The following is a 15,079-nucleotide window of genomic DNA, read 5'->3' as shown; positions in this document are numbered from 1 at the left end:
TTTACAATGTTTTACAGGTAAAGTGAGTATCTAAACCAGAAAATTAGCATATTATTCAATCAGTTAAGAATTCCATATATCTGAAATTGGTAGAATTAACTCACAGGGTAACAATAGATTCAACCAAAACTCTAACAGACTTTTTCTAACAGACTTTTTCTTGATGGGTAATCCTTGATCATATCATTTGCAAACAGATTATTTTACTCCTTATTTACGATTTGGATGCCTTTTCTTTCCTTTTCTTGCCTAATTGCTCTGGCTAGAACTTCTAGTACTAGATTGAGTAGAAGTGGTAAAAGCAGGCATCCTTGCTTTGTTCCTTATCTTAAGGAAAAACTTTCATATCTTTCACCATTGAGTATGATATTCACTGTGAGTTTTTCATATAGTTTTATTATGTGGAGATAGTTTTCTTGTGTTCCTAGTTTGTTGAGTGTTTTTATCATGAAATGCTTTTTCTCCAGCTATTGAGGTGATTGTGTGATTCTCCCCCACCCCTGCTTTAATTCTGCTAACATGGTATGTCACATTGATTTTGTATTTTGAACCTTGTGTTACAGGAATAAATCCCATTTCATGTCAAGGTGTTTAATTATTTTAGTATGCTGCTGAGTTCTGTTTGCTAGTATTTTGTTGAGGATTTTTGTATCAGTTCATAAGAGATACTGGTCTGTAGTTTTCTTGTAGGGTCTTTGTCTGGCTTTGGTATCAGGATAATGCTAGCCTAATAGAAGGAGTTAGGAAGTGTTCCTGTTCAGTGTTTGGGGAAAGTTTGAGAAGGCTTAATACTAGTTTTTCTTTAAAGGTTTGGTAGAAATCACCAGTGAGCCATCAGGTCCAGGGATTTTCTATGTGGGGAAATTTTTGATAATTGGTTCAGTCTCCTTCATAGTTATAGATCTATTCATATTTTATATTTCTTCATGATTTAGTCATGGTAGGTTTTGTGTTTCTAGGCCTTTGTCCATCTGATGCCAACAATTTTGTTGGCATAGAGCTGTTCTTAATATTCTCTTATAATCCTTATGGTTCTGTAGAATTGATAGTAATGTCTTCACTTTCATTTCTGATTTTAGTAATCGCAGTCTTTTCTCTTTTTTTTTTCCTTTAGTCCATCTAGCTACAGATTAGTCAATTTTGTTGATCTTTTCAAAGAACCAACTTTTGTTTTAATTGATTTTTCTCTATTTTTCTGTATTTCTTTTATCTCTGTGATAATCTTTATTATTTCCTGTCTCCGGCTAGCTTTGGTTCAGTTTATTCTTTTTCTAGTTCTATAAGTTATAAAGTTACATTGTTCACTTGAAATCTTTCTGGTTTTTTAATCAAAACATTTATAGTTCATAAATTTACCCCTTAACACTGCTTTCACATTTGTCCTATAAATGTTTTGTTTGTTTTCATCCATCTGTAAGCTTTTTCTAATTTCCCTTATAATTTCCTCTTTGATCCAACACCAAGAATGTATTGTTTAATTTCCACATGTTTGGGACATTTCTTGGTTCACTCGTTGATGATTTCTAACTTTATTCCCTTATGGTCAGAGAAGATACCTTGTATGTTACCTGTCTTTTAAAATTTGTTGAAGCTTAACTTGTGACCTCACCTGGTCTGTCCTAGAGAATGTCCCGTGTGTACCTGAGAAATTTTTCTGAGTATTTGTTGTTTCTGGGTAAAGTGTTCTGTATAGTGTGTGGTTGGTTTGTTGTATTAAGTTCTCTATTTCTTTGCATATACTATGTCTGTCTGTTCTATCCATTATTCAGATTGGGGTATTGAAGTCTCCAACTATTTTTTTTTTTATAAAGTTTATTTATTATTTTAAGAGAGAAAGAGTACAAGTGGGGTGGGGGCAAGGAGAGGAGGAGAGAGAGAGAGAATCCTAAGCCGACTCTGCACTGTCAACATGAAGCCTAACGCTGGACTCAAACTCACAAACCACGAGATCGTGACCTGAGCCGAAGTCAGATGCTTAACTGGCCATGACCTGAGCTGAAGTCAGATACTTGACTGACCAAGCCCAAGGTACCTCAAAGTCTCCAGCCATTATTGCAGAACTATTTCTCCCTTAAATTCTGTCAGTTTTTTCTTCACATATTTTTGTGGTCTGTTATTAGATGTGTAAATGTAATTGTTACATCTTCTTGCTACATTGAAACCTTTTGTTAATGTATAGTGTCCTTCTTTGTCCTTGTAACCTTTTAAAATTTAGTTTATTTTGTTTGATATTAGTACAGCCACCTGTGGTTCTTTTGGTTACTATTTGTATGGAATATCTTTCTCCTTCCTTTCATTTTCTAGGTATTTGTGTCATTTGGTTCTATTTCTGTCTTGGTTCTAAAATGAGTTTCTTGTAGATAGCATGTAGTTGGAACATGAGTTTCTATACATTCTGCCAATCTCTCTTTCGAATGGAAAGGTTAATGTATTTGCATTTAGAGAATTACGATAAGGAGGGACTTATATGTCATTTTGTTACTGGTTTTTTTTGTATGCCTTATAAAGCTTTTTTTGTTCCCCATTTCTTACATTCCTATCTTTTGTATTCAGTTGATTTTTTTTGTGTGTAGTAAGATGTTTAAAATCCTTTTTCATTTCCTTTTGTATATTTTATAGCTATTTTCTTTGTGGTTACCATGGTAATTATATTTAACATCCATTCACTCTAGTTTGAATTTATACCAGCTTAACTTCAGTGATATACAAAAACTTTCCTCCTTTGAGCTCTGTTCTATCCCTTTTGGTTCATGTCACAAAATTACATCTTTGTATATTATGTGTTCCAAAACATAAACTAATAATTATTTTAAATGCATTATGTAGAAAGCAAGATTTGGAGTTCCTAACCAAACTTAACAATAATACAAGCTTTTACACTAATAGTTTTTTTTTTTTCTTTAAACATGTTAGTCTTTTAAATCATGTAGGAAACAAAAAATACATTATAAGCCATTGTTACAATAATACTAGCTTTTATAATTACCCATGTATTTACCTTTCTTGAGATCTTTATTTCTCCAGGTAGCTTCAGGTTAGTGTCTAATGACCTTTCATTTCACTGTGCAGGACTCCCTTGAGCATTTCTTGCAGGGTGGGTCTACTGATCATGAACTCTCTCAGCTTTTGTTTATCTGGAAATGTCTTAATTTCTCCCTCACTTTTGAAGGACAGTTTTTCCAGGTATAAGATTCTTGGTTGATAGTTTTTTTTCTTTGAACACTTGGAATATATCAGCCCACTATCTTCTGACCTCTACAGTTTTTTTTTTTAATGTTTATTTCTGAGAGAGAGAGAGAGAGCGAGAGCGAGTATGAGTGGGGGAGGGGCAGAGAGAGAGGGAGACACAGAATCCAAAGCAGGCTCCAGGCTCAGAGCTGTCAGCACAGAGCCCAATGCGGGGCTTGAACTCACAAACCGTGAGATCATGACCTGAGCCAAAGTCAGACGCTCAACCGATTGAGCCACCTAGGCGCCCCAACCTCCACAGTTTTCAGTGAGAAATCCGCAAGTAACATAATTGTTCCCTTGTATGTGAGTTACTTCTCTCTCGCTGCTTTCAGCATTCTTTGTCTTTGTCTTTTGAAAGTTTGATTATAATGTGTCTTTGAGGTTCTCTTATATAGAATTCATTGAACTACTTAGGTATTTATATTCATGTCTTTCTTCAGATTTGGGGAGTTTTCTGGCATTATTTCTTCAAATATTCTCTCTGCCCCTTTCTCTCTCTCTCCTCCTCATGGACTCCCACAGTGCATATGTTGGTCTACTTGATGGCCTGTAGGCTCCGTAACACTGGTCAGCTTTCTTCAATGTTTTTGTTGTTTTGTTTTGCTTTTCAGACTCTAATTTCCATTGTTCTGTCTTCAAGGTTTTTAATTATTCTGCTTGATCAAATCTGATTTTGAATCCCACTAGTGAATTTTTCACTTCAGTTATTTTACTTTTCAGCTCCAGAGTTTATTTTTGGTTTCTCTTTAGGATTTTTGTTTTTGTTTTTGTTTTTTTAATCCCTTTTGGGTTCTGGCTACTGCCCATCTTCCTTTAGTTTTTTGAGTAACTTTCAGATAGTTGTTTTTAAAGTCTTTGTCTAGTAGACCTGACATCAGAGATTTTTCAGCAATCATTTCTGTTGATTTATTTTTTTCTTTTAGATAGCCCATACTTTCCAGTTTCTTTTTATGCCTTGTGATTTTTTTTTGTTGTTGAAAACTTGATATTTGAATCTATTAATGTGGTAACTCTGGGAATCTGATTCTCCCCCCTTCCTAGAATTTGCTGGTTTTTGTTACTGTTTTTATTTTTGTTTTTTAATGTTTAGGCTGTCTCTGTGCTAAGGATCATCTTGACGTATAAACTTAAGGACTTCTGAGGTCTTTTCTCAGACCTGTGCCTTCCCCTAGGCATGTACAATCACTGTCTATTTTTTTTCCTGTATATGCATTTGCTCTTGAATGTCCTTGTCTTTAATGTTTGGATCCCAAAAGAGGAAAAACAGAAAAATAGAGGAGTGGGGAGAAATAATCCAGGACTTTAAGGCCCCTGGAAGTCACTCAAGCTAGAAACAGAGGGGCTTGCAACAATAGGGGGAAGTACAGCAACAATGGCTGTCCCTTCTTCTTCTGCACTTCTGTGGTTAGAAGTAGCAGTCAGCGACTGGAGCACACATCCCCCGTATTTGTGGAGGACAAGGATCCTTTTGTCCACCTGGGCTCCCACAAGCTGTATGCAAGCTGTTTCTGGAACATGTGCCCATGGCTTCAGAGTAGACATGGAAGATGGGCAGCTGCTACCAGCTGCTAAGAGAAGCCAAAATTGAGAAACTAACTACAGCTTATTGTCCAGGCCTTCCCCTGGAAGTTGCAAGCCTTCAATATCCAATAGACTCCAGAGTTCCAAAATAGTTACATGAGTCAGATTCTACCTGTGCAGTTAAGGTTTGGTGGGGAGACAAATTCCTGGTGCTTCCCACTCTGCCATCTTTTTCCAGAGTCCTTCCTCTCTCGAGTTAATATTTGCTTGGATGGTATGAGGGAGGGGTCCAGTTTCATTCATATGGTATGTTGTGTCCAGTTGCTTCATCACCTTTTGTTGAAAAGACTCTCTTTTCCCCATTGAGCTGTCATGGCACTTTTGTGGAAAATCATTTGACCATATATGTGAGGGTTTATTTATGAGCTTTTTATTCATTTTTATTGGTCTAAATATCTGTTCTTATACCAGTGCCATACTGTTTTGGTTATTGTAGCTTTGTGATAAGTTTTGATATCAAGAAGTGTGAGTCCTCCAACTCAGAACAATTAATGATTGTTTTGTTGTTTGTTTTTTTTTTCAACAGATTTTATCTTTAAGTAATCTCTACACCCCATGTGGGGTTCAGATTTACAACCCCAAGACCGAAAGTTGCATGCTCTACTGATTGAGCCAGCCAGGCACCCCAAAACATTCAAGATTGTTTGAGCTATTCTGATTGCCTTGGATTTTCATAAAAATTTTGGGATCAGCTTGTCAATTTATGCAATAAAGGCAGCTAGAGTTTTGATAGCAATTATGCTGAATCTGTAGATCGGTTTGAGTAGTATTAAGAGCTTAACAGTATTAATCTTCTGACCCATGAACACAGATGTCTTTACATTTATTTAGGCCTTCTTAAATTTCTTTCAATGATGTGTACAGTTTTCAGTGTATAAGTGTTACACTTCTTTTGATGTATTTATTCCTGTTTTTAATGCTCTGGAGGTGGGAATACTTCCTTAATTTCATTTTCTGGTTGTTCCTTGCTCTTGTATAGAAATACAGTTGATTTTTATATATTGATCTTGTATCTTCCAACCTTGGGACTCATTTACTAGTTCTAATAGTTTTTTGTTTTTTGTTTTTTAGGACTTTCTCTATGATCATGTCATGTCATGATCATATTCTCTGTAAATAGAAATAGTATTCCTTCTTTGTTTCCAAGTCTGGAGGCTTTTCTTTCTTTTTCTTCCCTAATTGCTCTGGCTAGAACCTGCTGTACAGTGTTGAGTTCACGTGGCAAAAGCAGACATCTTTGTCTAGTTCCTGATCTTAGGAAGAAAGCTGTCAGTCTTTCACCATTAAGTGTTCTGTTAAGCTGTGAGTATTTTATAGATACTCTATCAGATTGAGAACTTACTAGTTTCTAGTTTGTTGAATGTTTTTATCATGAAATGGCATTGGATTTGGATTTTGTTGGATGGTTTTTCTGTGTGAGATGATGAGGCTTTTGTCCTCTGTTAATATAGTGTATTACATTGTTTAATTAATATGGTGAACCGATCATGCATTTTTGGGGTAAATCCCACTTAGTCATGGTATATGATTTTTTTATATGCCTCTGGATTCAGTTTGCTAGTGTTTTGTTCAGGATTGTTACATCTATACTCATAAGGAATATTGGCCTGTAGTTTTCTTTTCTTGTGATGTCTTTGCCTAGTTTTGGTCATAGAATGAATTTGAGGAGTGTTCCCTCTTCTGTTTTTTGGAAGAGTTTGTAAAGCATTGGTTCATGATGTGCTTTTATTCAAGGAAAAGTATCTGCCCACTTCAGGTGCCCAGGTGACCACTCAGAACCTTGAACCTTGCCTTTTGGTAGGTATTGACGAAATTCCAGACCTTTGTATAACTGATGGGCTTTTCCCAGCCCCATCCCAGCGGGGCTGGGATATTGCCAGGACTCTTTCACAAGTACTGATCCCAGAAGTTTTCAGCGTACTGCTGGGGTTTTTTTGCCATCCTCTATGGTGTTTGTGAGAGCCTTTCTTCTGGAAACTGTCATCTTAAAGGAGTGTTTTACAGCTGGTTTTGGGGACAGTGAAAACATTCAAATACCATTTCTAAAAAGTTACTTTAGTACTTTATTTTATGAAAGTTATATGAGCAGATTTGAAAATTCCTGTGTTTTTGTGGGGGGGTTATTTGGGGAGGGGTTGGTTGGTTGGTTTTTGCATCTTCAACATTAGAAATAACTCTTTTAAGATTGTATTTTCTTATGGCCATCCTGTGGCAGTATCTCATTGGTTTCTTTGTCATTCTGGGTCCAAATACCAAAACTACTCAAGTGTATTACTCAAAGCCACAGTGAAAGCAAGAGGCATGGTCCTCAGCTACCACCGGACATTTTTGTAAGCCCCCTTGTGATCCAGCCCATTTCTTGCCCACAGGTACCACGGACACAGACCTCTCGGCCGGAATCTCCAGGGATGACCAGCCCCTCCCCGCGCATCCAGATAATCTCCACCGACTCTGCGGTAGCCTCACCTCAGCGCATTCAGGTACTTGCACCAGTCCCACTTCGTTCCAGCCACCTGCCCAAAGGCAGACCTGCCTTCTGAATCCTTTCTAGAACAAACCTGCCTTTGAATTTCACTAAGGAGTTGTGCTTCTTGGGCCTTAAGTATAGTACAACCTCATTTATTCTTAAAAAAGAAAAAAAGAAAAGTTTACATTGATTGAACTAACTTACTACTTTTAATGCAAAAGTCTAAACTGTCTCAAATTCTTGGGATGTAGTACCATTTTATTACTTATGTGCATCCACATTGAGAGGCAGTATATCCTAGTAGTTAAGTGTATGGGCCCCCACTTGGAGTCAAGTTCAGTGCCTCACTTTCTAGCTATTTTGACCTTGAAAGTTAACTTTTCAGTGCCTTGCTTTTTTCATTTAGAAAATGTATGTGATAGTAGTACTTACCTCATAAGGTTATTGTGAGGAATCAATCAATGGGATATTGCTTGTAAAGTGCTTAGAACAGTGATTAGCACATACTGATGTTCAGTATGTACTAATTATCTATTACAATAACCATTATTACTAGTGTTATTGTTACTAATTGATATTCACTTATGGGAAGTTTAGTCTTCCCCAGGGCTCTGAAGCTGCCTCTGGCCCATTGAACAAAGGGAAGATATGTGTATTGAAATCTTAATCAACAAGCCAAGAAGAAGAGATAATATATTGATGACACAGATTAAAGACTCATAGTTACCTCAGCAAGCTGAATCACAAGGCCAAACCAAAAAACATGAACAAAGATGAATGGCAGAAAAAACATTAGTTACATAACACAAATTTGAAAGACTATCAGGGCAGACAAGTAATTTGAGTGAATGAGTAAAAGGATTGCTTTCAATTTACAGTTTATTCCAAGGTTGGTATAAGTGAACAATATGATACCATAACTACATAATTTCTATAATGTTTACCCATTCTAAAAAGTGATTTTATGGACTATCTATTATAAAGTAAACATAGAAGAGTTCTAATAAGTAAATGAAAGAAGTTAAAGATTATATTCCCATTATGTCTGTATTGTATAATATTTTATCATAAACACTGAAGCTCATATAAGTCATTTTAACCTCACACCAGTAGGGAACACATATCTGAGTGTTTGGAAATTCAGAAGTAATGGGCCAACATTAGAGGTTTTACTGTTCCTCAGAATTAGGAACGTCATAGCCAAATTATTTTTTCTCTTTTGTTTTGCTCATTATGACTTGAAAATGGGTCTTGTATAGTTTTACGTAGTAGATATTAGGATTCTGCCTATGTAACTGCCCCAACTGGGAAAGGAGCTAATTGCATTCAATCAGGGCCTGTACATAATGGGCTCACAACCACCTTAGGGCAGATGAGAACACAGAAAGTTCCCCAAGAGACTGTCAGTAGCTAGTGTATATACTGAGAGAGTGCACATTTCCGCCCATATTAGTATGAGAAGAATCTCTTCCCAAGGGCTATCCTACCATCCCATTCCATACAGAGGGGCTAAGCCCATGCCCTGGTCCTCAGCCTGTGGTGACACTGCTGTCCTGGCTGGATTGTAGCAAGGTCCCTTGAACAGAAGTCCTATAGAATAGATGCTTAGTGTTGAGCTTTTAGTCTCTCTGGGGAGGATAACTCTTAGGCATGAGTTCTACGTATGGTAAATATACTTGAAAATCTTTTCATCATGAACTGTCAATAAAATGGACAAGTGCAACTGAACTATTTCAAGGTTTAGGGTTTTGTTGTTGTTGTTTTTTGTTTGTTTTGTGTTTTAAGGAAAACTAAGGTTATAGAATGATTTCGGGGTTCTTGATGTTGGTGATAATGGTTTCGATAGTTTTCATTTCTAGCCCTGACTTCAGTCATGAATTTCCAATGCCCTGAGACCTGGGAAGAGAATAAGTGCTATGATGTTTTCATGAATAACAATGCTTGGAACCCAAATGGTGGCTTCTGTGATAAGGTTAAGAGGAAAAAATTATACAGTAAGGGTGATAGACCTAGGTCACATTTAGGATCTTTGGCTCTGAATGGAACAGATTTAGGATCAAATTTTATCTCCTCTCAGCTGTGTGACTCTGAAGAAAGTTTCTGTAACCTCTATAGCTAGAAAATGACAACAATAATAGTACCTGTTTAATGGGATTTTAAAAGGATTAGGTGAGATAATGCTTGCAAACTTATAGGAAGCAAATATCAATGTTAGCAAATGACTTACAATTTTTCTTAAGGTTTATTTTTATATAATTCCAAACACAGAAAATAGTACATGGAAATCCTGTCTATATCCCCAATTTAACCAATTGTTTGCTATAACATTCTGAGTAAATGTATGTATATTTTTTTGAATCATTTGAGAATAGAAATAACACACCTCTTTGCCCTGAATATGTATGTATTTCCTAAGAACAATGACATTTTCTTACATAATCACAATACAGCTATCAAAATCAGGGAATTAATTATTGAAACATACCATTATCTAATCCATAGTTTATATTCTAAAATGCCATTCAGTTGTCTTAGTTAAGTCCTTTATAACTGTTTTCTCCCATTCCAGGATTTATGTTACTGTTTTTAATAATGATAATGTGGCCAACATACCTAGTTATGCAGGCCAGCAGAGGGTGATCTGGAACATAGACTTGTGTCTGTCAGTATCCTGTCATCCTAATGGCTTCAACGGGGCTTTGGGGCCAAGTGGGAAGGGTGGCAGTCCTCAGAGTGGGGGCAGTAGCCTTGTGGCTAGAGTTAAAAGCTATTGTTTTGAGGATACAGAGGTCTAGGGTGGGGACTGTGGAAGGAGAGAAGGAGGTAAGAGCCATAGGAGGGCACCCACTTGTCTGAGAATGAGGCATAATCGAACCCATCCAATTGCAAGGTGACTTCTCAGTAAATCTCACAGGTTTTCATCATGATGCAGTCTTTCCAGGCCAGTGGTTTGCAAATTTCCTTATGATTTTTTTTAATGTTTATTTAATTTTTGAGAGAGAGAGAGAGACAGAGCACGAGCAGGTGAGGGACAGAGAGAGAGGGAGACAGAGTGAGTATCTGAAGCAGGCTCTAGGTTCTGAGCTGTCAGCACAGAGCCCGACACGAGGCTAGAACTCACGGACCTCAAGATCATGACCTGAGCCAAAGTCGGATGCTTAACTGACTGAGCCACCCAGGCACCTCTGCAAATTTCCTTATAAACAGGTGCGCCTGTTCATATATATTTTTTAGAGTGTGAAATCTTTACTTGGGCCCTTATAGCACCCGCTTCCCTACTTCTCTCTTCTACCACCTCTTTATTCCTACACATCCCTTCTGGAACGCCAGTACTTGTTCTCTGTCCTTTCTTTGTCCACAGCCATCAGACATCTCCTTTCTCACTGTGATGTTCTCCTGGCCCCTCTCAGGTACTCATTGCTGTAACAAAATCACACCACACCAAGCAGAGTATAGAGTAAACCATACACCTCCCTTCTTCCTCTTCCACAAGTCACCCAGGTCTCTCCCATGAGGTAACCACTGTTACATATTGCTAGTTGTTCTTTCACAGACACACTCTACCAAAAGCACATGTGTAAATAATGTACAGCATATTTTTCATTCATGTAGACATTCTGTCCAGACTGTCCTATATTCTTTTTTCTTAACAACATCTTTTGGAGGTAGTTCCATGTAGAAACCGTTCTTTCTTTCTCTTGATGTCTGTGGATGCTGCAATGAATAACTTTTTACCTGTTCAATTTAGCACTTGTGAGAATACTTCCGTCAGATCAGTTTCTCAGTGTAGGATTGTGGGGACAAAGGATATGTCCGTGTGTAATTTTTTTTTGGCCTATAGTATCATATTAGCTTCAGGTATACAACATAATGATTTGGTATTTGTGTAGATTGTGAAATGATCACCATACATGGTTAGAAATTTTTTTGTGTTGAAAACTTTTAAGATTTAGTTTCTTAGCAACTTTCTAGTGTGCAATTCAGTAAACTATAGTCACCATGATGTGTATTACATCTTCATGATTTACTTTGTAACTGGAAATCTGTACCTTTTGACCTCTGTTGCCCACCCCTGCCCCCTTTGGGCAACCACCAGTCTGTGCTTTGTATCCATTGAGCGTGTGTGTGTGTGTGTGTGTGTGTGTGTGTGTGTGTATTTTGTTTTGCTTTGTTTTTTAAGATTCCACAAGTGAGATCATACAGTATTTGTCTTTCTTTGCCTGAGTTATTTCACATAGCATACTACTTTCAGGGTCTATGTTGTCACAAATGGCAAAATTACATCCTTTTTTATGGCTGAATAGGTATTCATTTGTATATAAATAAATACACATACATACATATATACATGCACACATATTTACCACATTTTCTTTACCCATTCATCCATCAGCAGACGCTTAGGTTGTTTCCATATGTTGGCTATTGTAAATAATGCTGCAGTGAACTTTGGGGTGCATTTTTTAACGTTGTTTCTTCTTTTTTTGAGAGAGAGAGAGAGAGCGAGCGAGCATGGGCAGGGGAGGGGCAGAGAGAGAGGGAGACACAGAATCTGAAACAGGCTCCAGGCTCTGAGCTGTCAGCACAGAGCCCAACACGGGGCTCAAACTCACAAACTGCAAGATCATGACCTGAGCCGAAATCACTCACTTAACCGACGGAGCCACCAAGGTGCCCCTGGGGTGCATATATCTTTTTTTGAGTGAGTATTTTTGTTTTCCTTGGATAAATATCCAGAAGTGGAATTGCTGGATTATATGATACTTCCATTTTTATTTTTTTGAGGAACCTCCTTACAGTTTTCCACAGTGGCTGCACTAGTTTATATTCTCACCAACAGTGCATGAGGGTTCCTTTACTCCACATTCTTGCCAACAATTGTTACTGCTTTTTTTTTTTTTTTTTTTTTTTTATACTGGCTATTCTGACTGGTGTGAGGGGTTATCTCATTGTGGTTTGATTTTCATTTTCTTGATGATGAGTGATGTTGAGCATTGTTTCAATACCTATTGGCCAACTTTCTGTCGTCTTTGGGAAAATAAGTAACTATTCAGATCCTCTGCCCATTTTTTAAAGTTTGCTTTTGCTGTTGAGGTGTTTGAGTTCTTTTTTTTTTTTTTTTTTTTTTTAAGTTTATTTATTTTGAGAAAGAGAATGTGGGGAAGAGGCATGGAGAGAGGGAGAGAGACAGAATCCCAAGCAGGTTCCACACTGATAGCACAGAGCCCACCCAACACAGGGCTTTAACCCACGAACTGCTAGATCATGACCTGAGCCAAGATCAAGAGTCAGATACCTAATCGACTGAGCCACCTAAGCGCCCCCTAGTTCTTTATGTATTTTGGATATTAACCCCTTAACAGATACATAATTTATGGATATTTTCTCGCATTCAGTAGTTTGTCTTTTCATTTTGTTGATGGTTTCTTTTGCTGTGCAGAAGCTTTTCAGTTCCATGTGGTTTGATTTGTTTATTTTTGCTTTTGGTGTCAAATCCAAAAAATGATCACCAGAACTGATGTTGAGTTTACTATTTTTTTAATGTGTTCTTCTAGGAATTTTATGGTTATAGGTCTTACATTCAAGCCTTCAGTTGATTTTGAGTTGACCTTTGTGTATTGTAAAATTATGGTCCCATTTCATTCTTCTGCATGTGCCTATCCAGCTTTCACAATATCATTTATTGAAGAGGCTGTCCTTTCTTTCCCCATGGTATATTCTTGGCTCCTTTGTCATAAATTAATTGACCATATATGTGTGGGTTTATTTCTGGGCTGTCTTCTAGTCCATGCATCTGCATTTCTGTTTTTATGCCAGTACCATACTGTTTTGATTATTATAGCTTTATAATATAGTTTGAAATCAGAGAACATGATGTCTCCAATCTTTTCTCAAGATTGCTTTGGCTATTGGTCTTCTCTTATTGTGTAAAAATTTCAGGATTGCTTTGTACTGTTTCTGTGAAAAATGTCATTGGAATTTTGAAAGGAATTGTATTGAATCCATAGATTGCTTTGGGTAGTGCAGACATTTTAACAATATTAACTCTTCCAATTTATGAGTGCCAAGTATCTTTCTATTTATTTGTGTTTTCTTTAGTTTCTTTCATTAATGTCTTAACAGTTTTCAGTGTGCAGATCTTTTACCTTCTTGGTTGAATTTATTTCTAGGTTATTTTATTCTTTTTGATGTAATTGTAAATGATTGTTTTCTTCATTTCTCTTTTAGATTGCTTGTTATTAGTGTATAGAAACACAACAGGGGCGCCTAGGTGAGTCAGTTGGTTAAGCGTTCAAGTTCAGCTCAGGTCATGATCTCACAGTTTGTGGGCTCAAGCCCCACATCGGGCTCTGAGCTGACAGTGCAGAGCCTGCTTGGGATTCTCTCTTTCTCCCACTCTCTCTCTGCCCCTCCCCCACTTGCACATGCACATGCACTCTGTCTCTCTCAAAATAAACTTAAAAAAAAAAACACGACAGGGGTACCTGGGTGGCTCAGTCGGTTAAGCGTCCCACTTCAGCTCAGGTCATGATCTCACAGTTTGTGGGTCTGAGCCCCGAGTCGGGCTCTGTGCTGACAGCTCGGAGCCTGGAGTCTGCTTCAGATTCTGTGTCTCTCTCTGCCAGTCCACCACTCACACACACGCTCTGTCTCTTCGTCTCTCTCTCTCTCTCTCTCTCTCTCTCTCTCTCTCTCTCAACTATAAATAAACATTAAAAAGTTTTTAAAAAAACAGATTTTTATATGTTGATATTGTATCTTGCAACTCTACCAAATTTGTTTATTAGTTCTAACAGTTTTTTGGTGGAGTCTTTAGGATTTTCTGTGCATAATGTCATGGCATCTGCAAGTAGTGATGACAGTTTTATCTCTTCCTTTTCAATTTGAATGCCTTTTACTTATTTTTCTTGGCTAATTGCACTGGCTAGGACTTCCAGTACTGTGTTGAATAAAAGCAGTGAGAGTAGGCATCCTAGTCTTATTCCTGATATTGGAAAAGCTTTCAGCTTTTTGCCTTTGAGTATGATGTTAGCTGAGTATCCGTGTGTAATTTTGACAGTTGTTGCCAAACTGCCTTCGAAAGAGGTTGTGCCAACTTATACTCCCACCACCCCAATATCAGAGTGCCCATTTCCCCACACACTCAACTGTATATTATGCTATATATACTGTTTAATCTTTTTTAGTTTGCTAGGTGAAATATCACTACTATATAAGTTTTGTGTTTCTATTATTCATCTAAAAATATGTAATAAAAACTGTTGTGTTTTTATCACTGTTGTGATACTCAAATTTTATATAATCGTAAATAAGAAATTACTTTTTTACCTGTCTTTCTCCATATCTCTACTCCATTTACTTTTCAACCAATAGGTTTCTTGAAAATTATGTCTAATTTTATTATCATTATCTTTTACATTAAAGGTATTTTACATATACATAAAAGTATAAAGTATAAAGATACATATATTAAGATATTAGGCTTTTCTAGAACCATTTTTCTGAAATATCTAAGATCAATCAGCTAAGTATCTGTTTAATAGGATTAATATTCAGAAAACTTAGAGGAAGTAATTTATAAAAACCGAATATAATATGTAGCCAGACTGCTAAATGTTGGAGTTCCTCAGGATTGCATTCTGGTCCCACTTTCTCCCCTCTGTATTTTCTCTGAACCCATGGCTTAAATATCATTTTATGCTAGTGACTCCCAAATGGATGTCTATGGCCTAGACCTCTGCTATGACCTCCATTTAGTTCAAAATATTTTAAATTTTTATTGCTGCTACTTTGACCCAT

General features: G+C 37.1%; 1 protein-coding gene across 2 annotated transcripts in view; it reads left to right on the top strand.

Annotated features, from left to right (window-relative positions):
- The window catches only part of NR2C2 (nuclear receptor subfamily 2 group C member 2), a 91,844-nt gene that overhangs the window by 41,738 nt on the left and 35,027 nt on the right, over window positions 1-15,079 (top strand). For both annotated transcript variants that reach the window (XM_019433571.2, XM_019433570.2), the window contains one exon: window positions 7,182-7,292. In XM_019433571.2, coding sequence (XP_019289116.1) covers window positions 7,221-7,292 — 72 coding nt within the window. In that variant the 5' untranslated portion in view covers window positions 7,182-7,220. The remainder of the gene's footprint in view (window positions 1-7,181; window positions 7,293-15,079) is intronic.

This window comes from Panthera pardus, unplaced genomic scaffold, assembly GCF_024362965.1.
Source record: "Panthera pardus isolate Hobbes unplaced genomic scaffold, ASM2436296v1 HiC_scaffold_8, whole genome shotgun sequence".
In the NCBI taxonomy this organism is placed as follows: Eukaryota; Metazoa; Chordata; class Mammalia; order Carnivora; family Felidae; genus Panthera; species Panthera pardus.
The sequence above is the reverse complement of the archived record's forward strand: the minus strand, read 5'-3'. Positions and strand labels throughout refer to the sequence as shown.